At 50.7% G+C, this 27,813-nt stretch overlaps 1 protein-coding gene across 11 annotated transcripts in view; it reads right to left on the bottom strand.

Moving 5' to 3' along the window:
• The window catches only part of LOC110324815, a 30,663-nt gene extending 15,842 nt beyond the window's left edge, over nt 1–14,821 (bottom strand). For 2 of the 11 annotated variants that reach the window (XM_029540600.1, XM_029540597.1), the window contains exons 1-7: nt 14,723–14,821; nt 12,054–12,159; nt 11,111–11,831; nt 9,304–9,415; nt 6,058–6,138; nt 5,850–5,950; nt 5,593–5,773 (exon numbers count right to left, since the gene is read on the bottom strand). In XM_029540600.1, coding sequence (XP_029396460.1) covers nt 5,593–5,773; nt 5,850–5,950; nt 6,058–6,138; nt 9,304–9,415; nt 11,111–11,225 — 590 coding nt within the window. In that variant the 5' untranslated portion in view covers nt 11,226–11,831; nt 12,054–12,159; nt 14,723–14,821. The other 9 variants (XM_029540603.1, XM_029540602.1, XR_002380698.2 and 6 more) reach the window with 8 other exon arrangements.
• Nucleotides 14,822–27,813: the final 12,992 nt, after the last annotated feature.

Below are 27,813 nucleotides of genomic sequence, written 5' to 3'. Positions count from 1 at the left end.
TACGGGCCCATTTATGAAAATGGGAGCGGTAATTGGGACATCTTTTGAAACCATGTCCCCTTCTATGCACCGGGCCCCCATCAGCCCTCTAATTTTCCTTGGTCGGGTTTCAGAGGATGTTTATATATGCCTCTTCCTGGAATTTCACCTCTCTGCTTCAGGAGTAGGCAATTAGAGAGAATTAGGACCTATTTGGTACATGTTTACCCTTAATGGATAGAAAGGCTGAAGCAGCCTTGGGAACACAGTCTGCCAGTCTAATTGAAGCTGGCAATTTTTTGATTCCTCATTTCAGCTCGTAGGTATTGTAGCAACCAAGGTCACAAAACAAAAGCTGCAGTCCACCACGGTAATGATGGGCACAGACTGACAGAAAAGGTCCGTGCGCTCCTGATTACCATGCTGAGGCCCAGGGAGCAGACGGGGAAGAGTACACAAGGGGGAGGGGGTGGCGGGTGGGTACCACACACTGTTTTTACAAGTTGCTACCTTGGTGGCTTCAACTAGAATTTCTTCCCTGGGTGGGTCAGGATGCCTCTTGACCAACGGGTGCACAATGACCCCTTCTGGACAGCACCCCTAGGACACATCCTCCTGGCAGGGAAATCACGGGTCTAGTTTTATTACAAAAGGGATGCTCTCTGGCCTAAAAAGTGTTTCCCAGCCTGGCCTGTGGGATGTTTGAATAATTCCCTGTAATAAGTAATAACAGCACAAGGGGCAGCAGCGGCTTCCATGAAGACCTGTGATGTCTAAAAGCTATCAGTGATGAACTAGCTGATCTCTGAGACCCCCTGACCACCACACTTGTCACTCAGGAACCTACAATCAGCAGCCCTCACCCAGAGCTGGACACTCTGACCCTCTGGAATCTCCAGCCCCCTCACCTCCAAAGCAGAGGGACAATAGCAATAGAAACTAGGCTGCCGAGGGTCCTAGTGTGCTAAAGACCCAGCACTTATAGACTTTCCAGAGGCCTCAGATGACTACAGATCCATACTCCTCATCTTAAGGCTGGAGAAAGGATGACCCTGAGGCCTGAATGCAGAGGCTGAGGTCACATCCATGGGCAGGGCTGGGTTCAGACCCTGGAAGGCAGCTTTGGGCAGCTGCCTATCCTGGACCCAAGTACCCATCCTGAGCTCTGCCCTCTGACTACCTGACAGTTGCTAAGGAGCAATAGGGTGATCTACCAGAAAGCTAATGGAGGTCCACAGTGTCCAGTCAGGGACCTCTGCATGCCCTTCTCTGGTTAAACAGGGGCTGCGTCTGATTACAGAAAGGCTCCGGTCTGATTAGGCTGACTTACTTAGGGAAACTGAGGCTCAGAAACAGTCACAACAACACCAACTTCGACTGAGAACCAGGACTCCTTCTCTTAGCAGGGACTTTTGCTTTGGGACAGACTAGGGCAGTAGTGGGACAACCCCTGGCCGGGGGATGGTCACTCTGCTTTTTCTGCTCTATGTCTCTAACCTTATATACTTGTCATACCGTAACTTAATTTCAGACTCCTACCATCACCACCAGCCCTACCACCCTAGTTTCCTAACCCTGGAGGACCAGCTGCCTAGCCACATACAGAATGACCCAGAGAACATGCTAGAAGGCAAAAAAATAAATAAATAAAAAATAAAAAAGCCACACAGCTGTGGTCCCTGGTGGCCAGAAAAGACGTATGCTCACTCTTTGGCCCCTTCCACAGTCCTCTTTCCCTAACTCTTCATTCTGGACTATCCCCCCTTGGCCCCATTCTGTCTCTAAAGCATCTTTTGGGCTTTGGGCCCAATGTGATCACATTCTTGCCTATAGTTAATCCTATCACTCTATCCCAAGAGACTTACACAAATCTAGCCCTGGGAAGGACAAGCTGAAGAGTCCCCAGGGTCAGACAGTGACAACACGAGGGATTATACCAAAGGGGTCTGCTCCTAGGTGCAACACACACACACACACACACACACACACACACACAGATGCAGGCGCCCCATGCAGCACCCTGGGAACACACACACACCATGTCGAGTAGGTAATTGAGTTTTCTTCCTTTCATCTGAAGAAAGGGCACCTTCCATTGACAGGAGCCATTCACAGGACCTGGGAAACTCATCGAAGCTAGCTCTCCCAATTATCCCCAGGTGGCTGTGCTCCACAGGGCTCCCCCACATTCCTTTCTGCTTGAGCCTTTGTTTCCAGCTGCAGCGGGCCTCGGAGCTCCCAGGCTAAGAGTCTCCTCCTTAAGCCCCAGCCAAAGACCCTATTCACTGAGAGAAGAGAAGGCCAAGTCAAGGTGGTGGGGAGCCAGGCTCTGGGGCCCCACTCCCAGGCTAGGGGAGGGAAGACCTCACCATCTGCAATTTTCTCTTAAGCCCAAAGAAACTAGAGAGCAATTAAGAAAGTCAAGACTGTACCATACCCTCCACCCCTGCTCTTGCCTTAATTAATTCCTCTCCCACACACATCCTGCTTGAGTTGGAGGGGTGGGGGCTACTGGCCTCCGTCACCTGACACCTGTCCTTCACACACACACACACACACACACACACACACACACACACACACACACACACACACACACCCTGGACTTGGGGATGAAGGAAGGTGAGAAAACAAACATGGACAATGCCTCTGAGAAACCTGGCTTAAGCCACCAGATCCAAAAGGAAGAGGCAGACCCCAGACACTGGCCCCAGGGCCAGACAATCCCAGGACAAACCAGATATTTGCATCAGAGATGGAGACCCAGGACCCCTCTCCTAATGCTGTTCTGCTCTGTAGCCCTGTTGCTGTGTTTCTAGGTGCCCAGAAGGAAACACCAGAGACTCCTTCCTAAAGTGTCCCTAATGCCCCCCGGATGAATTTTTCTATGCCACAAAGGCAACCTCACCCTGAAACACCCCTTTCCTCAGAATCCTCGAGAGCCCTCGGTGTCCATGAGCAGCCAGGCTTTACTCAGAGGTCCCACCACCCACACAGTGCCTCTCTCTTTCAGAGACCCCTGTGCCTTATGTAGTCTCTCACTCAGAAAGACCCAGGTCTCCTAGAATTTTCCATCTTCTCTAACTAGGAATGACAGCCTAAATCTTACATTCCTCCTTTTGTCTGAGAGGATTGGGGGCTCAAGGCAGCAGAAGAGGAGGTAGCTCTTGGGACTCATTTCTAGCCTGTTAAATTCCTGTCCCTAGAGAAGAAAGGGCTCCCAGGGCAGCTGCCCCCACCCTGTCCCTCCAGCATGGCTTCTTCATTGCCCTTCACTGTCCACTGCTCTGTAACCTTTGAGGGCCTTATTGACCTCCCTCCACACCCCCTTCGTGTGACACCCCTTACTCTTCACTAACCAGCTCGTTAAAAGATCAGTAGATTTCTTTTTTCATCCTAAGAAGTCAGATGACTCATAAAGAAAAAAAAAATGTAAGTTACTTCATGTAAATGAAGGAATAAGAAACATATGCGTCCTGCTGCCCCGAAGTCTTGCCAGGTTTTGACATCATTTAGAGAAATGTACTTTCGAATACATTTGGGGTTTGAATCACACAAATCAGGGGCCCTGAAAACCGCAGCCAGCAGCTTGCAGGAGGGAATGTAGAAGCAAAGGCAGCCCCCTCCATGAGTAACCTCAGCTTAGCTCTGACCTCCCTTTCCTGCCCACCCCTGGGCTCTCCCACAAAAAGGCACTATCTTGTCCCACAGTCTGCCCTCCTCGTGAAGCACCAAGTTAGAAAGGACTTTGGGGCACTAAGTGCCTATTACCATGGCAAATGACCAGAGGCCACCTCCCATCTTTCTACCAGGTGACAAGGTCCCTGTGCCTGCTCTCTTGGGCAATTCAGGCCTCATTTCCACCCTTTATCACCCTTTGGCATTGTCTAAAGCATCAAAATTAATTTTTCAGAAAGCTATCATTTCTATTGATTCAATTCCTAAGCCTAACCTGAGAGGCTAGTGGATTGTATATTAATTGAGAACCTAGTATATTCTTCCTTGTTCTTTAACCTGATGTCACACAAAATCTTCCAAAGATCTATCTGCTTGAGATTTAGCTTCCACAATTCCTGAAACATCAGTCACTCAAAATGTACCTTCATGTTAAGCTTGTCCTTGAATCCCAGGAGGGTAGGTGGGGCTGGCTGCAGAGTGTTGGAGTACTATAGGATACCTGGGCATATTGTTTCGTGGTTGGGTCTGTTCACCTCATCTTAACCTAACCTAACCCCTTGGGGCTCAGTCTACATCCCAAGTTCTGGGCTGACCCTAATGAACGAGCTCAGAGCTGCAAGCCCTTGGCTCCCTCGGCTCAGGCTACCCAGCCAGTGGCTTTGTCTAAGCTCGGGATTCAATGCCCCTGGGAGCTTGTATCCTGCCCCCAGCCAAGCTTCCCCTCCCTGCCCGCCTCACCAGCCACGTCACTGTGTTTGCAGGTTGCTCAGTAAATGCCAGCTACGGAGTAAATGTCACAAGACAGAGCCTTCTGGTGCCCTAGACACACACCCCTCCTCTCTACAGCCTACTGGGCCCTCTAGAGAGGGAAAAACAGGCAGGCAAAGGCCAGGCCTGGGTGCTTGGCCCCCTTGTGAGTTAGGTTGTTTAATAATAGGATCCCATCCCATTTCCACTTCAGAGGGGGAAAGGTGGAGCTATAGAGGAGCCATCTATAAATCTCATTTAATGAGGATATCATGGAAGCTGCATCCAAAAGCAGAAATCCCATGGGAAAGGCAAGGTCTCCTCCAAGCAGGGTGACAAGTTGGGAGGAATTCTGAGGCAGGGGCATGGAGGTCAAGGTGTCAAAAAGGATAGCCCAAGGTCAGACCTGGGCCCAGTCAAATTGCCCCAGTGTCTCCCACCACCCCATGTGGAGCAAAGCAGGAGGACCCTCCTTGATGGCTGGCTGCCCTCCTCACCTGACCCTTCAACCCTTTGTTTTGGTCCTACCCACCCCAACACAACACACAACCCTTCAATGGCTCCACAAATATATGTCTTGAGTAAGTGAGCCACTCTTTGTGGTTCAAAAACAAGCGAACACATGACGAAGTCTTCTGTGTCTTCTCCATTTCATTCCTGTCTCAAAGCAATGTCAGGGGTAAGGAAAAGACAAGCTCGCATTAAAAAAAAAAAAAAAAAAAAAAAAACCACACCATTTCATTAGTCATCAAAGCCCCACGTAGGCAAAGCTGAAATTCTCTGAGTAAACAGCGCCACCATGGCTGGTGGGGAGATATGTCTCCCAGTCCATATCTCTGCATGGGACAAAGCCAAGGGCCTATGGATTCTTCATATCACGAACATAGTCGGGTTGAGTGTGTTGTGTGCCTACTGTGTTTCTTGCCCTGGCTATTTCTGGGAGTGTACATGTGCCCTACTCCCACCTACCGTCTCTGGTCCCTGCTAGACAGGGGCCAGGATGGACTTCCACGCATGCTGTCTCGTGGCAACAGTCTTTCTCAGCTCCAGGCAGCGTCCAGGCATCCAGGTCCAAGATGAGTGTGCGGCGCTTGGTAAGGTGCACCCTCCCCCTGTACTCCTCCTTGAGTGAAGATGCAATGTCAGTGAATTCTAACGAAGTTGTGTTTACCGGCGCAAGAGACTCACCCTAATCCAGAAGGGTTGCAACGTGTTGTGCGTGAGGTCCTCGCGCTGGGCATTGTGGGTGGGGTCCTCGCGCTGAGCTTCCTGGGGTCCTCGCGCTGAGCTTCCTGGGGTCCTCGCGCTGGACGTCCTGGGGTCCTCAGTCTTCTTTTCTTCAGCCAGCATGGCCGGAGGGCAATGCCAGCTTTGAGGAAAGGCAAAAAATTAGAATTCCTACAAAGCGGAACACCCTAAAATAAAGAAAAGCCACCTGTACTCACACGCATGAAGACAGGCAGCGGCCTCACCTGCTCTTCTGTGGAGATGGGCAGCTCGTGGAACCTGAGTACAACGGCAAATGGCACAGGAAGACGCGACAGGCCTGGATAGTAGCCCCCAAAACAACACCAAATGGTCAGCAAGGGGACTAGGAGGGTGGAGCCATGGACTCTCAAGGACAAGGTGGTGGGAAGTGTGGTAAACACCCACCAGGGAAGCACGACGGCTAGGAGTTCGAGTTCGACGAAGACGGCGATGGGATCTCCAGGGCCAGCAAGCCAAGTCTTAAACCTGTTTTAAGACCCTGGTCACTCAGCCCCTGGAAACTAGGCCCACAGATGGAAGAACCAGCAAGGGATTGTCCAACAGGCACCGGGAGGCTTTGGCAACTGAGGTGAGTTTGGGGAGGGAGGGTGGAGGGGGTAGGGCACAATGGGATAGGGACCCGGTAGCAGGGCTAAGGGCAGCAGGTGGACCAGGTTAGCCACAGTGTGGGCTTAGCAAGGGAAGCCAGACTGTAAAGCAGAGGAAGGAGTGGCTGGAACCCGAGGGAGAGGTTGGTATAGGATGAGCCCAGGGACACTGAAGCACAGGTAGGTGTTAGGGGACACCATGGAAGGGCTATGCAAGCAGAACGTCAAGTGGGTGATGAACCCCGGCACTGTAGAAGCAGGGGGGAGCCAGCAGGTAGAGAGGGGCAGGTGGGCAGCCAGGCAGAGGCGGGGCCTGCACATGCTCTCTAAAGGCTCCTGACATGGGACACAGTCCCCAGCCATAATTGGGGACAAAAAGGCTGGACTGAGTCCCAAGGGGAGGAACAAACTGTGGAAAGGGTCCAAAAGCCTCAGACCCCCATCCATCAACCTCAAGAGGGAGACCTGTGTGGCCAGGACAGGCACATCACAGCTGTTCCTTTTGCGCTAGCCTCAGCTCTAAGCTGCGGGGCCAGTAGCCCGTACTCAGCCATGAATGGGGAGGGAGGCAGAGAGGGGGGCAAGGCCCTGGGGGTGGGCAGGTCTGCGAGAAGGCAGGGCAGGCAAACCAGGCCCACCCCATGCCCTCTGAATGCCCTCTATGGAGCCAGAGACCAGTGCTCTGGTTCCCAGACAACCCCCCAGCTTGCCCTCCCTGGGAAGCAGAGGCCATCAAGGGACAAGCTAGGTGGCAGGTGCCAAGCCCAGGGCCAGGACCATGGGCACGCTCAGTTAGGATCAACTGTGGATGACAGAGTAAACGCGCGGACGAATGCAGGGCGCAACCTTAGGACCCCTCAAAGGGGGCTGAGCCTAGGGCAGGTCGCTACTGACCCCACTTCCCTTGAGCCTCCCGTACCTCCTGACCCTTAGCTGCCCAGATGTGGCAGTTGAGCCCGTCCATTCGTCCGCCTGTCCCACCATACATCATCCCACATACTCTTACTGAGCCCCACTATTTACCGGGTTGGTGCTGGGACACCCAGAAGAGGAAGGGGTGGCCTAGGGGCACCCCAAAAGGGGCCAGATCCAATTGGGAGAGGGAGGGAGACAAACAGAGGGAGGCTGTGACAGAGAATGGAGGGGAATGGGCAGTAAAGGCAGAAAAAGTTGTTCTCAGAAGAATTGGGGGGGGGGGCAATGCTTTTCCTGCCTCTTCCCTCCGCCCTTGGCCTCATCTCTGTAACTCCCCTAATATGTCCTGATTGATCCCATAGATATTGAGTACCCAGAATGCTCTGGGCCCATGGGCCAACTACTCTGAAGCCACCCTGGACGCCTGGACTGAAAGGGGAGGGGGACTAGGAAGCAGTTACCTGGAATCCTACTTATAAGCTTCCTGCCATCAGGGGCAGCTGAGATGGTGGCAGAGGGGGTAGGGAGCCTGGGGAGCTGGGGGAGGGTCTTGTTTGAATTGCTAAGTTTGGAGACCCGGTGACCTAGGACTTGTGGATATCAGAAGTGGCTTCAGGGGACCTATTATCGCAATATAAATATTACTGATAGATATTTGAGACAAGGGACCCTGCAGACAGTGAAGTCTCCACACCTGACTGCACTGTGGGCAGCCTCGTGCGTGGCTTCCACTCTCCTAGACCTCTGCTCTGTCCAACTGCCCTACCGTCAAGTCCAGCACAGGAGTGGTGCTGTAGTGGACCCACTGAGGAAAGGGGATGGGAGGAGGGAGTCCCCTTCACCAGGTTTGTTGATTGCTGGGGTGAGACTGGGGAACTTGGCAAGAGTCTAGGTGACAAGGAATGGCTGGCCAGTGTGGAGCTCTTATAGTTCCTTGATGCAAAGCTACCTTCAACATGCAACCCCGTTCAATGGGGAAGGGAAATCTACAACACTGACATTAAAGTGTGCCTTAAGAACCGAAGGCCCCCTACCCCTCAGCCACCAGCTCAGCTCATTATGATAATAAGTGTTTTTCCTTCGAAGACAAAGAGGGCTCCTTATGAGATGATGATTGGAGGCCAGCGGCTCCCTCATTAGCTAGAACTGCAGCCTCCTCCTTCCACAAGGCCCAAGATTAGCCCTGTGTTCATTAAGGAGAAAGGGCAAAAAGTAGAATAGAATTGGAAAAAAAGGAAAAAAAACACAGCTGGGGGGGTAGGGGTGGCTCTGTCCCGTGAGCCAGTCATTCCTTGAGACCCTTCTGACCCCTCCTGTACCATCGGGACTTAATCACCAGTCCAGGGAGGCCTTAGGGAGGGGGGAAGGGGTACAGAGGTTAAACCTCAGGAGAGGAACTCAAAACCCTTCAATGGGGCTATGTGATACGGAGACTTCCTGGGATGTGTCACTGGGTAATCAACTTAAAAGCTTCCTTCTGGTTTTTCTCCAGGCTAGCCTAGAAGGGAAGCTTTCGCTAGGTGAGGTCTGGGTAGGTCTTAGTAAATCCCCTTTCCTTGCCTTTGCTGTCTTTCATGCTTGCCCACCACCTTCAACCCCCCACCCCCCTGCCCCTGCTCTTTGGTCTTCTCTGTGGGAACCTAACTTTGAGAAAACTTAATTGTGTCCCAAATTGCATTTGCTCAGGAATACCTAATTGATTTCCCTTCCAGTCCCTCAGCTAAGGAGTGTCTGTCTTACCTGACAGAGACTCACCTGGCCTTCCAAGTGAAGCCCATTAACCCTGGTTTAGCCAAGGTAGCTTGGAAAAGCTGACCTACACCGTGGTCCCAACTTTAAGAGCTTTCCCTAAGACCTGAATCCAGCCCACCCAGCCCAGAGTGCTCTAGGCGGCCTTGGCAGCTGGGTGGCACAAGGCAGGTTTGGGAAACTGAGAGGGGCTAGGAATGTAAGCTCCCCGGGGGGGGGGGGGTGAGAAGAGCTGTGTCTGAGAAGCCAGTAATGTGGAAATAGAAGGGAACCAGAGCCGTGAAACCATGGAGCAGCAGGAATGGAGGAGATGCATGTGTCCTTGTGGCCAGCCAGAGCTGGCATCGTGCCAAGGGTCAAGCTACAGAAAAGTCTTTACCTGAGCGAGAGCCGTTCGATGGAGAAGAGCGAGTCAGGAAGCAGTGGGTTGGAGGGGAAATTGGAGGTGAGGAAGGAAAGCAGCGAGTGTAGACAGGCCTCGAGAAGCCGGGCTGTGAAGGAAAGACAGACACTGGAGTGGCGAGGAAGGAGGACAGGGGAAGGTGGGCGGGCGGGCAGGCGGGCAGGGCTCCAGGTGAGCACAGTGGAGCCAGAAGTCCCGAGAGGAACTGGAGGATGCAGGCTGGAAACAGGTTCATGTCCACTGCTGCTAAAACCGAAGAGACCGCGAGGCTAACGTTATGTGGGGGGCCCCGTCGAAAACCGCTTGGCGACCTCTGCTTCCCTGCGTGATGGCAGGCCGGCCCTGGGTCAGGACAGGGAGTTGTGAGCATCAAATGAATGAACAATTGCCAGAGAGGGACCAGGGTAGCTCCAGTCTCCATGTGCACAGAGCAGTGCTGACAGAGTAGGCAGTGGCGAGAGCCCCCTGGCCACTCGGCAAGACAGAAAGGGTCCCTTCAATCAGCCTGATTAACTCAGAGCGGGTCTCCGCCCACTGCATTTGTCTCCTGTGTGCTCCTTCTGCCTCCATTTGCCTCATAATCCAATCAGCCCCTTTCAGGGGCCTGGACACCATTGTCCACTCCAGACCAGTTGCCTCCCTAAAGCAACCCAGTTGGGTTTTTGTTTTTGTTTTTTTGTCTTGTCTGGACAAAACTGGTTGGTTTAAAAGTCCACCAAAGAAAGTGCTGGTAGAAATAAGGGTACTAATTAGCCTCCCAAAAGAGACTGTTCTCATTGTCTTTGTATCTCAGCCATAGCCTGGTGCACTGGGCACATGGTCAGTGTCTCAGAAAATGTTTGTTGAATGAATGTTGTTTTGCTGGGGTTTTTTTTTGTTTTTGTTTTTGTTTTTGTTTTGTTTTTTTAATTCTGGAAATTATTTGTTGAGCACAAAGACAGCCAGCACCTACTGGGTGCTCACTGTTGTGAGAGACTAGGGCTGGTCGATGGGCAATAGAGGCAGCCTCATTGGCTAGTTAAGGATTTTTTGCAATTTCTGGGCGATTTACAAGGCACTTTCTTGTGAGTTACATCATTTGGTCTTCAGAAGCACTCTGTGGGGTAGACAACCTGGTTTCCCCCCACCCCCCACCCCCCACCTCCCCCCACCCTCCACTTTTTCTCTCTTTATTTCTCCTTTTTTTTTTTTTTAAATTTTTTTTGAAATGCCTATTTAGGTGTGAAAGGAACTGAAACCTGGAAACTAAATGACTTGTTTAAGGTCACACCATTCCTAAGAGGTGAGGTCAGCACGTGCTACCAGACTTGGGCCACCCCACCCCCTCCCCCAGCAGCTCCCAAGACCACCCTTGGGAAGCTAGGATTCCCCACTGTGAAATGTTTGGTATGGATTGAAGAACTTTAGGTGGAGGACAGGGGATTGGACCATCAGGGGTCGCCACAATGGCACCCGGGTCCAACTTTGACCCCTTCTCTTACCCAATGTGGCAAGAGTCCAAGTGTCCTCAGTGTGAATTTAAGTTCAATCTCATGAGTGAGTCCGGGCTCTCCCAGTTCTCTTTCCCACCTACCTCTTTAAAAATCTTGAAAAAAATAAAAATAAAAATAAAATCAATGCCAATTTACCCCTCCTCTCTAGACACTAGGCTACCCCCTTTGACACACGAATGACAGGAATAACACGGTCACATTATGTAGAAAGTGCCCTGGAAATGACCACACACTTTATTCGTGTCCTTACTCAAAGTCTCCCGGACGTCCTGTTGTTTAGGAGCCCCTACCTGGCGCAAGGAGAGCCCTGGGCATAGGGGCTGCAGGAGTCTGTGGGAGAATGGTTGAGACACATGAGCCATGAACGGGAGGGCTAGATCCACCTGCAAACCTTTCAACAAACATGTGCTGAGGTCTCTGCCCAGCCCTGCCTCAGGCTGCTGCAGTTCATTTAATTCTCACAACAACCCTAGGAGGTTGCTCCTAATGTCCCCACTACCCCAAAAGGGACATCTCTGAGAAGGTGGGTGGAGGAGGGGGAGGGGACATGCCTTTGGGGTCAGCCACGTGCTCATTCCAGAAGGAAGCACCCCGCCCCACCCCACCCACGGAGTTGCCAGCAAGATGCTGGTCGCCCCTGACCCGGGTCCCCCTCCTGAGAGGTTCCCAATGGGACCCTTTTGCTCAGGCCATTGTTAGGACAGCATGGTCAGTCACAAGGGACGACCCCCCTCGGGGAGGGCAGCACTCCAGTTCACTAGCAGATGAACACAAGCACAGATGTACAGGAAAGGACTCAGACTCAAGACACAAGCAGAGCAAAGGTCAAGGGTCATGGCCAGTGCCCCCTCACTAGGGCACTGGTTCAAGGTTTGAACCCCAGAGAGACTAGCTGGCCACTGATGATCCTCTTTGTCTCTTGTCCCTCGCTGTCCTGATCGGGGGGGGGAGGGGGTCCACGAGGAGTTGCTCTGAATGGTAGTGGGTTCCTGGAATCCATGCTCCTTGGCTCTACAAATAACCAAAGGTTAGAGAATTTATTAAATGCCCAGGTATAGGTATTAATTACAATATAAGCTAATTAATTACAACTAATTACAATTACAGCTAATTACTTAACATTTTAAGTTGTCTTTAATGGCTAATGGGTCTGGGGGTGATGAATGCGCAATGGGTAGGAGGAGCCCACAGGCCATATAACATGCAGACAACTTGAGGGAGTGGCTGTGGTACCAGGAGGTAGAGATGCACAGCAGGTACTCGAGCAGCAGCCTTGGCATCTGGAAGGTGGTCCTGGAAGACTGGTGTGAGCCGATGATGTCATCCCTGAAGAGAGAGCCTAGGATATGGGAGGGGGTTGTTAGAATCCACCTTGATGACCTCTAATGGCCAGCCCAGGAACAGCATAGAGAGGGAAGGGGCAAGTGAAAGAGGAGAGAAGGGAGGGGAAGGCTTGGGGGGAAGAGGGAGGGGTGGGAGGGATCAGGAAAGAGAAGCAGGGATGGGGTGGAGGGGAGGAAGAGAAGGGAGGGGTAAGAGGAATGAGGAAAATGGGTGGGGGCGGGAGGAGGGAGGAGAAGTGGGAAGAGGGGGAGGAGTGAGAGGAAAAATGGGAGGGGAAGATAGGGGAGAAAAGTGGGAGGGGAAAGAGGGAGAGATGAAATGGGAGGGGGAGGAGGGAGAAGAAGTGGGAGGGGGAGGAGGGAGAAGAAATGGGAGGGAGAAGGAGGGAGAAGAAATGGGAGGGGGAAGGAGGGAAAGTAGAAATGGGAGGAGAAGTAGGAGGAGAAATGGGAGGGGAGGACAGCAATGGGAGGGGTACAGATGAATTGATTGACAGGTCACAAGTGTTAGCTGTGTGCGCATGCGCAATTCTAATGCTAGTCTAGCAGGCCAAGAACCATTTGCACATAGAGACCGCTAGGGGGCGCGCAGCCCGCACTAAGACTCCCATAGCCCAACCACCTGAGGCACCCCCACAGGCGCCAGGACGCAGCTGCTAGAGCTAGACTGACGTAGGAGGGGGGAGGGTGCCCAACAGGTTTCAGGCTGGGGGGGGCAGAGCCCACACCAGCCATCTTTAAGGGTCTCTATGCACCCCCATCGCCTCTGCCTGAGCCATTTTCCAGACATGACGCAGCACACACACAGGCATCCAGGAGCCGCCTTGCACCAAAACCACGACGATAAAGAGACCCTGCAGTAAGGGGCTGCCCCCAGACCACAATTCTACTCCTGATAAGTAAAAGCAGGACGCTGCCCCCCCACCATTAGTAAATCCAATTAAGCATAATTAAAATTTAAAGGCTCAATTCTTAATACGCAACACTCATTTTTGAGGTCTTCAGCTATATGACAAAATAAAGGCAGATCACCCCGCCTCCCCCCACCCAATTAACACCCTTCTCCTCAAAACTTTGCCCCCCCTTTGCCACGTCAACTCTCAAGACCCTTAAGGATGACGCCTAATTAATTAATATTTTTTTGCAATCCTTCCTCAAAAAGCCACACCTTTCTAAGACCCCAGAAAACAAAAATCACTGAAAATAAATTAATCTGAGTCCATGACACCCTAAATCACACAGCCACTGCAGATGATGCCATCTCTGACCTATTGTAAGTCCTGCAAGCGCACCTCAGTGAACCCAGGTATCTACTAACATTTCCCCTTAGGTAAATGAACCCACGGTCCCGCAGCCCATCTCGCTCCCGACCCCCTCCTGCAGGAGAACAAAGGCCACCTCCTCTTCCCTCCCCACCCCGCCCCCCAAAATTCCGCAGTGCCACCAGCGCCCTCTTGCGGCCATCAATAGAACATTCTAGAAACCTGCCACGTCGCAGCCCTCAGGCTGCCCCCCCCCCCGCAACCAGCCAGCCCAGAATGAGGAGGGGGCGGCCAGGGGGGGCTTCATGGGGACAAAGGAAACGGCAAAAGGTGATTTACCAAAAGTCAAAGGCCTTCAACACGTCAGAATCTAGCCGCAGCCATCATGCGCAATGCCGAAAAGAACCCTGCCTCCAAATTTCCAGCACTCAGATCACCCCCCCACCTCCACACACCCCCTTTTCTGCATTTCTCTTTTCCTTCCTATGAGACGCAACGACGTGGGTTTTTTTCTACCCTAGCCCACCCCCCACATCTATTCTGTCTGCGCCCCCCGGATTCCTTGACCCTAGCGTCAACCGCAGCCTTCTCTCCGTGATCTGGGGGTCTCCGGCTAGATTTGCCTTTGACACCATCTCTTTCCTCTGTTAAAGCGACTGCGTCAGGAAATGGCTAGTAATGGTTACATTTTTTTTCCCCTATATTTTTGCCTGAGGTCAGGTCTATACTAAACCCGAGTATCTGGATTCAGAATTGCTGGTGAACATGAACCTCTAAATCTTACACCCACGATCCACCGAGAACCTGGCTAGGAGAAATAGATGGCTTGATTCCCCTCTTTTCAGGTACCTCCCCCCCCCTCTATTTTATGGGGCTTGCGGGATGATGCATCGCCGCCATGTCTCCCACCATTAATGTGATTCTAAAGGGGGCTTTCAGCCGCCAAAATCAGGTTTTTAGACCCCAGAAACAAAAATACGCTGGATTTGGGGGCAGAATATCTCATTATTGCTGTTTTTCTTAATCAGGGTCTCTGCCGTGCTGCCCACACTAGTGAGAAGAGCCCTAGTGGACCGGACCCCCCCACACACCCGAGAAAAAAATGTGCCTGAGGATTCCTTTCCTTACAGAATTTCGTGTTGGATGCTGGGGACCAGGCTAAGTAAGGGGCTGCCTTTGGGAGAAGATCCCCAGCACTGGCCTTTCGGCATGTCCAGGAGGACCGAGCCGAAGCTAGATGGAGATGTCGTCTTCAATTTTGCACATCCTTCCAGGCAAAGGATGGCTAACCACTCACCAGGTAAGAGATTCTTCTGTGGGCGCCCTGGGTTTCTGGAAGAGCTGCAGCCAAGGCCAGCAGAGCCGAGGCGAGCTCTATTCCAGCTCTTCGTCTTCTGCGCTAGGGGCTGGCTGGGTGGGGTTTATATAAAGGCGCAGAAGGGGTGGTCTTTGACGTCAGCGCATTCTGCTGCAATGCGCTCATTTCTCTAAAAGTGATTGGCCGGAAAAATGAGCCCCCCAGATTCTATGACAAATTGCTGTAGCCGCACCCAGACTGCAGCAAAGAACGAAGGAAAAAAAAATCTGCCGCAGTGCCCCTGGCCGCCATGACCAACACCCTGTGGTCGCTGGTGATTTTTCCCTACATGAGCCCTAATTGTGGATGGAAGGGCGATTTGTAGACATAATCTGGGGGGAAATAACCCCAACTGGTGATTGTTCTCAGGAGGCCAAGGATAAAGGTGGGGTACCCGGGGATCGGCAGATGGCTTGCCTTGGTTTTTCAGAACATCAGTCAGGGGCTCGGGCTTAGGAAAGGAGAGCGTTGTTTTTTCCTAATTGCACTGGAAATTTTTAATAAAAATCCCAGATAAAATAATTGATTACCGAATGTTAGCCCGGAGGCTGCCACCCCCACATAGGGTACCCCGAATCTGACGGACTATCTTGATACGGGGAATTTGACGTCTTTGAGTCAAGAGGACCTTGATTTTGAGTCCCAGGCTTTACCGAAGATACAACCTGTGCACCAAAAAACTTGCGCTATTCCGCCCTTTCCCAAGGATCCATTTCTGTCCGTTAAGGGGGTACCCAGCAACCGGGAGTGTACTGTGAATATAGACGAAACCGTGCCCCACTAAGAAAAGTACTTTATTAGTGAAAATGGGGTCCCGTGTGGTAATGCTTAGAGTACACCCCCAAATCCGGCTGATTCCCCACACTTTGAAGGGTGCCCCCCCTCTCCGCAGCCCAAGCAGACACATGTTGCTATGGTGCGTAGCTGCTGGCTGCGGACACTCTGAGACTTGGCACAGGAGAGCTAATCCTTAACAGGTGGCACCTCCGGCTGCTCTGCCTACCCTAAGTGGCAAAGGGGGCAACATGTCCATCAAATGTCCTCTCGAAAAGGTCAGAATGCTGTTGAAAGGGACGAAGGATCTATCTTAGGGTGACAGGTGGGTGGCAACTGTGAGTCCAAAGAAGAAGCGTCTGGTGACAGAAAAGGAGCGAGAATGATTGAGACCCTAAAAGGGAAATCAGAGGCCCCGTGGAGGACATGAAGCTGGAAGAGTCATTCCCCCCCCCCCCGCCTTATTTATGCCTCTGCAGCTGCTTTCGAGTAAGCCCCTTATGGCCAGCAAGCCTAGGATGCCACTGTAACTCGGGTCCTGGGGCTGAGAGGCACTGAGAAAAGCCACCGCTGAGCCCAGGGTTACTGAACAGCAGCTCGCCGGTGAGGTGACTCAGGCCTTTTCAGGGGTGGGGGCGTTGTTAAGGTAGGAACCAATGCACTTCGGAGGGTGAAAATGAAGGTTTAGGGCTTTGGGGGCGTCACAAGGAACTATCTGAATGTGTCAGATACTGGGAGAGAACGAAAACACCCCATTTTTGCAAACAGCTCCCCAAAAGAAGGCCCCTGACAAGCTAAAGAGGCCTTCTCCAGCCACAGACGTCATTATGCAGCAAAAAACATGGCTCCCAGCACCATAGTCAACAGGAGACATTTATTAACCCACAGTATTATTAGCTAGGAAACAGCCAGAGCTGGCTGGGGCCAATCATCAGCAAGGAGACCCTGTCGTCAAGCCCCTGTGGCCAATCAGACACCAGAAGGCCCAGTTGCTAGCCTCTGGGGGCAGAGGCAAGGGGTGCGCATTGTCATGGAGGCTCCTGTTCGTGGCCCACGAGTGGGATGGCAGCGGCCACTAGAGAGCATCAGTAACCATGTACTAGGGGTCCCTGAAGGCTGTCAGCACTGCAGCCCCCAAAAGGACGTGAGCTGGAGCCTGGAGTGAGCCTCTGGCGAGCACTGACAGGACCCTCAGACACCCAGCAGCCATTCTCTGGGCTCCAAGCCCTGTGCCCTTGAGGGAAGGAGGGCCTCCACGGCAAAGTCAGCCTCTGCTTTTTTTTTTTCCCTGGGCCTCTCGCTCCTAAGCCTGTTCCTGGCAGCAAACCGTATCCCTCGGCTTCAAAGCCTTTACTGACAGGCCAAGGTAACAGACCCTGGAAGCTATGTGTTTCTGACAAACTGTGCAGTGGTTGGAATCTCAGCCCCATTCCCTCCCAGCTGGAAGGCCAAGGTCCAGGCCCTTCCCCAATCTGGGCCCCTATTTCCTCATCTGGAAAAAGGAAAGAGTTGGACAGGAGAGTCCCCAGGGAGCCTTCCAGTCCTGCTTTGCTTGATTTGAATGTATACATCAGGCAAGTCAAATGTCTTCCAGAACATTCTTCATGACAGTAATTAGTATCAGGTGTATTCTGTAGTCCGTGTGGTTACTTCATCTTGCAGCCTTTCTTTCCATTGTATTTTATTTTATTTTAAACAGAACTCCATGGCAACATGTTTGTCCTTCTGGCTTCCTAAAATAAAGAAAAAAAGAAAGATGGGGTAATGGGGGGCGCCAGAGAATGCTGTAAACGAATCTCTACGAAGTCTTATCGTTTAACGACAATTAAAAAATAATCCATATGTTTAAATGTTCTTGTCAGCTTCTCTGGAGCTCGGAACCTAATTTTTAAAATATTTACTGGTCCAAAGCAATGGGAGAAATTCTGGAAGAAGCCAAACCTATGCTAATGTTTGGATGGGAACTGTTTCTCTGTCTGGGCAATGCTAGTATGTAGCTCTGCTCAAAATGGATCTGTGAAGGCTCAGATTGGTGTCTATGAAGGAAAACAGGGGAACAGATCCACAGTTGAGACAGAGTACTTTCTCTCTGAGTGTTACAATGTGACTCTTCTGCGGGCTGGAGAACAGCCAGATTTCCAGGCCAGTGGCTTGCCTAGCCGCCTCCTCCTCCTCTTACCTAGAGAGCCAACTCATGGGATATAGATTTTTCCTTCTTTTTAATTCTTTTCTTAAGACAGGGTACCCCAGGCCATCCTCAAATTCATTATAGTCCAAGCCAACCTCAATCTTATGATTCCCCCATCTTGGCTTTTGGAATTTCAAGCAGGGATTTTTTTATCTATATATTCATTTTTTGGTTTTTTTAAAATTTGTATTTAGGAACTCAAAAAGCTGTGTGACCTAGGTGTGGCAGCCTGAATCTCTAATCCCAGCAGAGACAGATAAATCTTAGAGTTCAAGACCAGCCAAGACATAGTAAGCACCTTGTCCAAAAATATAAAATTAAAAAATAAAGCTACATGAGCAGCCTCTTAGCCCATGTACATATTTGTGGTCAATTATACAGATGTCCTCAGATTCAGCTAGGGAGTGAACACAAGGTCTTTTTTCCTTTCCCAAGCATAGGTTAACAATGTACTCTTGTAAAACCATCCTGACAGCTATTGTAAAATAGCATATAAATGCTGCCTGCTCAGAATAGCCCTTCCAGAGTTCCCCTAGACGTCACTGTCCTCCAGATGCCCAGATATCTCTGGGACACATGCTTCCAAACCCCTTCCTAACACACTTAGAATAATGCCCTCGTAAAACTATGTTGGGAGCTATTGTAAAATAGTAATTAAATGTCACCCGGAAAAGCGCAGCCAGAGTTCCTCTAAACGTCACTGTCCTCCAGATATCCAGATGCCCAGATATCTCTGGGACACATGCTTCCGAACCCCTTCCTAACACACATAGAATAATGCCCTTGTAAAACCATGCTGAGGGCTATTGTAAAATTGCAATTAAGTGCTGTCCAGAATAGCACTTTCAGAGTTCCCCTAAATGTCACTGTCCTTCAGATATCGATATCTCTGAGCCACATGTTTCTGAACCCCTTCCTATCAAGCATAGACAAAGAGGGTCTTTAGCCTGGGTTTCTTTGGGAGTTGGGAGGGGCTGTTTCTCCTGCTGTGCTAGGCACCATCAGGAAAAGAGGGACTCAGAAAATATTAATCAATAGAACCCCCATCTTTTGGGAATAGAGACCTCTCCTCTAGAAGGCACAGCAGCCCCAATCTTCAATGTTAGAGGTCCCCTGCTCTCCCTGAAGTCTAGCTCCTCAGTGGGGTGCAACCTGAGCTTGCAAAGAAGAGTTGGCCAGATTGTAGATGCAGAAAGAGAAATTGGTCCTGTGCCTTATGCAGAAGACCAAGAGTAAAGTTTACTTGCTGACAGACTGCAGTGCTCCATGGCAGGGCCTGCGTGTGTCCTGTTTGAACTCTATCAGCCTGAGTCATAGCCAAGGCCAGCAGTAACCCAGGGGTAATCGCTTACCAGAGAGAATTAGCCCTTGCTTTATCTTACTGGATACACAATGTGGGAGAGAAGGGGGCTTTGCTCTTCGGGGCTTTTTCTAAGCAAGGGTCATTGAGAAAGTTTGAGAGCAACCCTCCCCGCATGGTGAGAGGACAGAGAGTTGTTCTGAGTAAATAGGTTTGGAATGTTGTTTTTTTTTCTCTCATGACTTTTCAGCTAACACGTGTTATTTAAAAACTGTACACTTAGGAAAAGAAGAGGAAGAGGAAGCAAAAGAAATGGCCCAGCAGTCACAGCCCTTTCTAGTGTGGAAGATCTGGGTTGGTTTCCCAGAACCTATAGAATGCCTCACTATAACCTAAAACTCCAGCAGCACCAGGTCTTGTGGCCTCTCAAGACACCAGGCAGCCATGAGATGCAACGCACACATGCAGGTAAGCACTCGTGAACATCAAAATCAAAACCAATACATCTAAGAAGAAAGTTAGGGAAGGGAAAAGCAGTAATCCAGGGCTGAGGAGGCAGAGAAGGCTGGGTAGCATGACCCTGGCTTTAAATCCCCATGTAGAAGTTCAGACACGGAAGCCAATGCCTGTAATCTTCATCAGCTAAATAGGTGAGCTTTGAGTTCAATAAGAGACTGTCTCAGAAAAAAAAAAAAAAAAAAAAAAGAAGGTAGGGCTTAGGACGTTATTCAAGATGGCACCAAATTTCAGCTTTTAGCCTTGACAAGCATGCACACACACGTGTGCACATACTCATGCACACGTACAACACACGTGATACTATGTAAATACAAGTTCAAGAAGGCTTACAAACATTTTAGCTTCTGTCATCAAAAGGTACCTATTTTACAAAATCTTTTTCTAATAAGTAAGTTAAAAATCTAAGGTCTCGGGGCTCACCGCTGTCCTTTCTGTGACACCCACTCCCTGTGAACAGTGGACACAGGACGTGAGGAAGGCACACAGCAGCCTCCCTCTCTAAAAGGGCTCTTGCCTTCTTCAGCAAAGAAATTCCTAATGTCTAGCCTCCCTCTCTAAAAGGGCTCTTGCCTTCTTCAGCAAAGAAATTCCTAATGTCTAGGAGCTAAGGATGAGCTCTAAAGTTTCCTTTCTTCTGGAGGGACCTAGAAAAACCAGGACTAGAGGGCAAGGTAGATGAAGGACAGGGGTTTAGCCAAGTGGGCCATTTCTGCAGGGTGGATTTTTAGAATTCACATCTTGACACAGGGAAGAGATGGCCACGTCTCCAGATCCACCCCCTCCCGTCCCCCATGGCTTGGGCAGGGGCCAACCCTGGATTCAGGCAAGGGGTTTTTTTGGCCCTGCTCCATGGAAATATTTCCTTCAGTGGAGCAAAGAACTGCTTCATTCAACTGCCCACAGTTAGGGAGGGGTGCTGACAGAGGGCAGCCAGGCCCAGGGAGCACCCCCACCCCCAGGAGAAAGAAAGTATATCCCAGGTAAAAAACAGACTGGAAAGCTGGAAAGTTTGCTATATCTCCTCCTCCTCCTCCTCCTCCTCCTCCTCCTCCTCCTCTTCCTCCTCTGTCTTCTTCTTTAACAAAAAGATTGATGACAGTTGAAAAACTGCCACCCCACCCCAGAGGCTAGAGAAGACACTGGTCCTAGATTACCACGAGGCCTGGAATGTTGTCTCACTAACACGAAGGTTCATAGAGAGCTTGCTGGACTTCTAAACAGGGCCTGGATCATTTCAGAACCTGCAGGCATCCTTTCAGGCCTGCTGATTTCACCTCTTAAGCTAGACAGCAGCCACTGGCTCCCTGAAAGTGAGGTCAGGATGCACAGGAGAAGCCCAAGGCACTGAAGGAGGCAAGAGCAGGCAGTAGGGTGTGAGGAAAGGTGCTACTCTGGGTGGCCTATATGCTGCTGACTTGAGGGGTGATCAGCAAAGAGGCACCCCCAACTCTAATCCTGATCACAGGTAGAGTAGTAGTCTTGCCGTACTACTGGTATTGCTGTGGACCAGTTGCTTAACGTGGAATAATAACTCTTTAATAATAACTATGCTTAGGGTAAAACTTGCCATTGGTGGAGAAGAGTAGATAGAGAAAGAATCGCACACACACTAATCCACTCCGTGAGCCGTGTTTTATGTCTCCCCGCTGGAGGACAGAGAGGAAGTTGATGATAAAGAGACCTTATTGACACTTTCGTTTATTTTATAAACATACATTTTAATTTATACATGTAGGCATGTATACAAACACACACACACATATATATGTATATATACATATGTATACACACACACACACACACACACACACACACTATGCTATGCAGCAACTCGCCTCAAACTCCTAGGCCTTACCCAGCTCTTACCTCAACCCGGGTCAGCTGTGGAGGTATCTGTACCAGCAGCCTAGCTTTGAATGCATCTTTTTCCATCCCTCCATCCCTCAGTTTCCCCATGTGGAAGCTGAATATAATCATGGTACCCATTCCGCAGGGTTATACACATACACGGGGTTCACAGCGCCATTCTGCAGAGTTATACACATACACGGGGTTCAGAGCACCCATTCTGCAGGGTTATACACACACACACACACACACACACACACACGGGGTTCAGTAGGCTAGTGGATGAGAATCTCTGAGAACACCCGATTAACTGAGCAGAAAGCTCAAACCTTTTGTTCCCCAGAGAGGGCACATCTGATGATACCAGTTTGTCCCCAAGAGTGCACAGAACCTGAAAACATGACCAAAGTCCCCTGCTTGGGGCAACAACTCTGGGTCTGTTGGTTACTGACTGTAAATCTCATGTTCTTCTATCAGCCCCAAGAATCCCAAGACCTGGGCGGTGGCAAAGGCTTGAAGCTAGCCCACTTAGCCCTCTAGGTTAGCTCCTCAATGGATGTCTGTCTGGCAGCTCTCTTGAGGCTATTTTGCACCCTGTTCCCTCCTTTAGAGTAAGTAGCCTTGCCAGCCTGGGTTGCTAGATAAGAACAAAGGTCGCTGCGGCTCTCTGTGCTTCCTCTCCACCTAGCAAGTTTCCTGGGCTTAGGCTGTGCAAACGCAGTGCCCTCAGAGACACAGACGCGAATGTTCAACATACCCTTTAGGTGTTTGTGGAAAGGATGAGCTTAAAGGCGCCTGCCTTTAGGTAAACGGGGTTGCCCTTGTGCATTTGGTGATAAAGAAAGGCAAACACAGGCTGCCTTCCAAAGGCCGTCCTTGCTCCCACCAGCTCCCAATAGGTCGTCCTTGGCTCTGTGAACTTTGGGGAGCAGACAGCCCAGGGAGGGAGGGGAAAGGAAATGACAGTGGTTCTTGAGGACCCGTGCACTGAGAGAGATCAAGCCACTCCTTGTGTCTACAAAAGTATGAAAATTAACATCCATGCTACAGATCCCCTGTGAACACAGAATAAGACAGACTAGATTTTAAAAACAAACAAAAAACAACAACAACAACAACAAAACACCCTTCCCTACTAGCTAATTGAAAAAGAACCTTAATGACCAAAGTCCGTGGCAGGGGGCGTGGGGGGCACACTCAGGCCTTGGTGCCCCAAAATACACCACAAGTTTTCAAATGGTTACCCTGAATTCTGTAGACTTTAAAGAGGAAAAAAAAAAGCTAGAAGGCCATTCGCACAAGCTCATCTGCTAGTTCAAGGAACACGGGAGCACCACATACTAAGCGTACAGGGCAGGCAGGCTGGCAGCACTAGAGATGCCAGGGACAAAATGACAAGCACCGGGGGGTGGGGAGGGGGGGGAGTAGTGACTCTCCTCACATGCTCAGAGCCAGCAGGAGAGCTAACTGTCCTTACTGTGGTGGGCTTCCCTCTAGGTACCTCTGCCTAGATCTCAACTAGACAGCTCTCAAGCCCAGCCTCTGGGGGTGGATAAGTGTCCCCTCCCCACTTCTCTGCAAGGACAAGTCAACAAGTGGGAAATTGTCATTTAGCTGACAGGGAGAGCTGGTTTGGGGGCTGGGATGCCCATGAAGAACTAGTGCTCTTGCCTGGGTGGGAACATCAGGAATGTGGGCCACGTCCTTTCCCGACAGCCTGGCCTTCTGTAGGTTTCCCAGAAACTCCTTCTGTTTACATGGAGGGGCCTCTCCAGAGCAGGGGGCCACTCAGATCCTGTTTGCAGCCCTAACTCATTTTCTGTCTGGCTCCAGGAACAGGCATCCTGGAGTGTTGAATGTATGGCCACGTGGCCAGCCAAGAGATCCAAGCAAAACCCTCTGCCTTCCCGACTAGAGATGTCCCTGAAAGACTACAGTGTATAACCCAGCCCCTGCTCTAGGGTTCCCACAGGGCCTCACACACACCCCACCCAGCAGGCACAGACCCAGGCCCACTTATGGCTGTTTCCACAGCTGGAGCCTGGGCCATCCTTCAGAGAATCATGAGTAGATCTGCATGGAAGAGCCCCGCTGGGAAGGTCGGGAAGGGACAAGGGGCATTATACAACTCTCCTCTCCCACCTCATGAAACGAGGTGACAGAAGGGTGTGGTGTGTGGGAAGAGGAGGAAGAAGATGGGGGAGGCAGGGAGATCAAGGTGACAGAGGACTGGCTGCTAAGACCAGATTGACCTCTCACACTGTTCCTTGTCAGGAAGGGAGAGCTCTCATAAATACCTCAGGGACTGCAGTGTAGCTAATGGGTGAATGTAGGATACCTTGGTCTCCTTGGGGCTTCTGCCTAAGACTAGCAGTGTCCAACCCAACCAAGTCCATGAGCTTTGTGCAATAGGGGATAGCTGTGAGCATGGCCTAACACAGAACTGTGAGCTTGCTTAAAACTACATTTCCTTTTATATTTCCTTTTAATTTGATTGCACAGTTGAGTGTGTACTTTGGCAATGACAGAGCCGTGTCGTAACGTCTGTCCTCTCACCCCTGGGAAAGAGTCCTGGGATCCCGTGTGGTCAGGAAGAGCAGCAAGGGCGAGGGGAGCTGGGCGTAGCTCAGGCAGAGGAGCCTCGCTGTCCTGGGAATGAATGTCAGTATTGCCAGAGCGTTCTTGTGACAGTGGTGTCCCTTTCAGGAGGTGATAGCCAGGCAAATTCCCTACTGCCCTTCCTTGATGCCTCTTTCTTGGGACTCACTGTGGTCTAGTTGGTGACAAAGATGACAGAGGCTCTTGAAATGAGGAATCGGGCTGTTGAGTGGTTAGAATCCATTGTTTTCCAGGCACCCCTTGGGCTTTAACTTTGGACCTTTGCCAAGAGAGAATGCAGGATGTCACACTGTGGGGTTCAGCCTCTTCCAGATTGCTTCCAGCTCCCCATTTCCTTCTAAAGTTAGTGGCCTCCCTTGGAGAATCCCAGGGAAAAGGCCAAGCTGACCATATGCTGGATCACCCAGAGCTGGAGGCTGGCATCGAGTATTGGAACTCACTGATCTCAACAGATGTCAGGGTACCCTGTAAGATGATTCTTATCTCCTTGGGACCCTCAAAAAGCCAGGCTGCGGTCTCAATACGATACGGCGACCAAAGCTATAGTGGTTTCTCCTGGGCTAGAGCTGGGTCAGTAGAGGTTCAACTGTGAGGCTTAGGATGACATGGGGCTTGAAAGCAACTGTGAATCCAGTGTGTGTGTGTGTGTGTGTGTGTGTGTGTATACATACAAGCCTACATGTATGTGCAGAGAGATGAAATAGTTTGCTGTTTTCAGAATGGTACGTAGCCTGGCGTAGTACCTCTAAGCAGTACTAAGAACCCTAGTATCCCCCCCACTCAGTTTGCACAGCCTCAGGTCTGCCTAAACAGGAAGGGAGGCTGAGGCTTGCCCCATCCCCCCACCAAAGGCTGCACCATCCCCCACCACTGGCCGCCAGCAGGGATTTCCTGGGCTTAGGACCAGCCCATTCACTAGGAACCAAGAACCTTGGGGGAGGGTTAGCGGGTCATCAAGATGCCATTTCCCAGGAAAGGGAGGTTTTTGTGGGGGGAGGGGTGTGAAGGCCTCTGGCCTCTGGAGGTGGGGGGGGAGGTGAAGACTCCTGGCGGGTAGCAGTGTAGCTCTCTCTGAATAAAGATGAACACAAAGTGGTGGATGGTAGTAGATAACCTGTTGTCTAAGAACAAAGACCTGTGTGATCACATACCAGAACGAATTGTGGCGAATCTCGGGAACGGTCACAAAAAACTGCACTGGGACAGATTAGGACTGGAAAGCTAAGGGGACATACTCTCCACTGTGGCTAGTTACAACCACAGAATTAGGTTGCGGCAAACCGCCGACAACTGGCAACCCTCAGGTAATTGACAACCTCGGGCTGACCACGGGTAATTGGCAACCATAGGCAGCTGACGGGCTGCAGTAAATGGCATGTGAGTGACTGGCAAACCCCAACTTAGCAAAAGAAGTCACTTTACACAGACTCACGGTCTTGAGCAGTTTTGCGTTGGCGCCTTGAGTCCAGAACATTGTCATGCCTTACAAGCTACTGGGGCTGGAGGGGTGGGGGGAATTACTAGTCTTGGGAGTAAAACTATAGTCATCAAACTTCTCTGTAACCCCAAAACCTACTATATCAGTTTCCAGGCATTAAAGATGGCCATAGGAAGTCAACTATAGCAGTGGAACTGAACCCTTGGCCAGGTGAGAGACGTTTGCAAAACAAGTAGATTCAGGCATTGGGGTTAGAGCTTTCTGATTTCTACAGCTTAGGAGTTTCTCCAACCCCAGTGTAACCTTCTGCCCTGGTTTAGGGAAAAGTCAAAATGGTCACCTGTAAATCAAATGGGAATTGTTTTTGTTTTCTGAATTGTGCCTCAGTGCCGTGTTAGGACCTGCGTTTTCTGCCCTCCGGTTTTATACAATACCAACTAGTGTCTTCACTCACGGGGGTCAGGTCCACACAACTACCCTTGATGAGTTCAGGTTGCAGCCAGGCTCTCAGAACCAGGCATCCCGGGACTCAGGAGTAGGGCCACTTGCATCAGAATGAAAGCCTGAAGCAATCCCACCACAGCTTCTTAGCATATATTCAAGAGGATTCAGTATTCCAGGGTTTTGTCACCTGGCGAACAATGAGCAGCAGGCCTGAGATTATCCGAGACCCAAAGAACTGAAAAAACTTGGTTAGCCCTGGTCAGAAAAGTGTTTCTAGACAACGGTGAGCCAGGATGTCAAGAGTTGTGGTCAACAAAAGCATCTCTGTGTACCATGAAAAGACTGGCATGCAGCAGACACCATCCCATGAGGAACTGGTAAACCACGAACATCCACACTTCACTGTGGTCAGCTTGGAAGCCCCAGCTCTAAGGCACAGGCTTTCTCTTTGTCTCCCATAACTAATATCCTGAAATGAAGTGCCAGATTTCAAACCCCAAACTCAAATTCCTTGAATCGCGGAACTGAGCGGAGACGAGTTGGCAGGACGGCTCTTTCCCAGAATCCACTGGGCCTGTTTGGGGGGCAGCTTTGTTAACCACAGGGCTCTGGTCTATTTGCAAAACAATAAGAAGGGTTGAGACTCCCCCTAGGATCCCGAGAGTTTCTCGGTCTTCTTTTTCTTAAAGAAACAGGGTGTCTCCCGCAGGCTCCAGGGGGTGTGTGAAGATTGGAATTTACCGAGGGCAACCTGGGGAGGAGGCATTGATGTTATTCTTACTCTTGGCCCCGTGAGAGATGCTCAGGAAGACAGTGGGGGAAGACACTGGTCAAAGAAACGATTTCTGAGAGCTAAGGCCTCTAAGATCAGAGATTTCTGCATGTCCACAGTCTAGCAAGGCTACAGCAGGGAGACCAGAATTCTGAGACTGTTGTTGTAAGTGCACGTAGTATCACAACGCCTCCGCCAAGGGCTGCCAGGGAACTGTGGCTGAAGGAAGTCAGCTCACAAACTAACATTTAGAATTTGAGATGTGAAAGTTCTCTTTATTTCTTAGCTAACCTGAGCTCCATGCTATTGGAGGTCCTGGGGGGACTCTGCAAGTGCCAGATTCCATCAAGAATTCCAAAGCTCAATTCTATGGTCTGTATAGCTACAGCACAGGAGAGAATAGCCTCTTACTCGTGTGAGCCTGTTCCCAATTCCAAAGCTCAACCCTACGGTCTGTATGGTCACAGCACAGGAGAGAACAGCCTCTTACTCCTGTGAGCCTGTTCCCAATTCCAAAGCTCAACTCTACGGTCTGTATGGTCACAGCACAGGAGAGAACAGCCTCTTACTCGCGTGATCCTGTTCCCAATCTGTGAAAATGCTTTGGCAGTTCCCTGTGCTCAAGGCATTCTCCAATGACTAAATAATGCAGCCCTTCCCTCACCTCAGGAGTTAAGGAAAAGAAAGAAACAGCATAGCATAGCTGCTGCAGCGCTACTCCACGGCGAACTGCGGCACAGCTCCACGGCGGTCCACGGCGGTTTGCGGCACGCGTACACGGCGGTACGCGGCAGTAGTGCACGGCGAACCTCCTCGCTAGTTCACGGAGGTCCGCGGCACTAGTTCACGGCGAACCTCGGCGCCAGTCCGTAGCGATCTGTGGCACTGACTGTCCACTATGAACCGAAGCAGTAGTTCATAGCGAACAGCAGCATTGTGCACAGTAAGCCATGGGACTTGCCCACGACAAATCACAGCACTTGTGCACGGTCGCTTGTGTACTAGTCTATCGTGAACCGCAGCCTGGGTCCACAGCACATCTCTGTATATATTAACAATCCTTCCTAACACCAGCATGATGTACCATAGCACAAATATAGTATGGACTATAAAATGGCTGCGTGGTGTG

This window comes from Mus pahari, chromosome 7, assembly GCF_900095145.1.
Source record: "Mus pahari chromosome 7, PAHARI_EIJ_v1.1, whole genome shotgun sequence".
NCBI lineage: Eukaryota > Metazoa > Chordata > Mammalia > Rodentia > Muridae > Mus > Mus pahari.
Note: the sequence above shows the minus strand (reverse complement) of the source record. Positions and strands in the feature narration are given on the sequence as shown.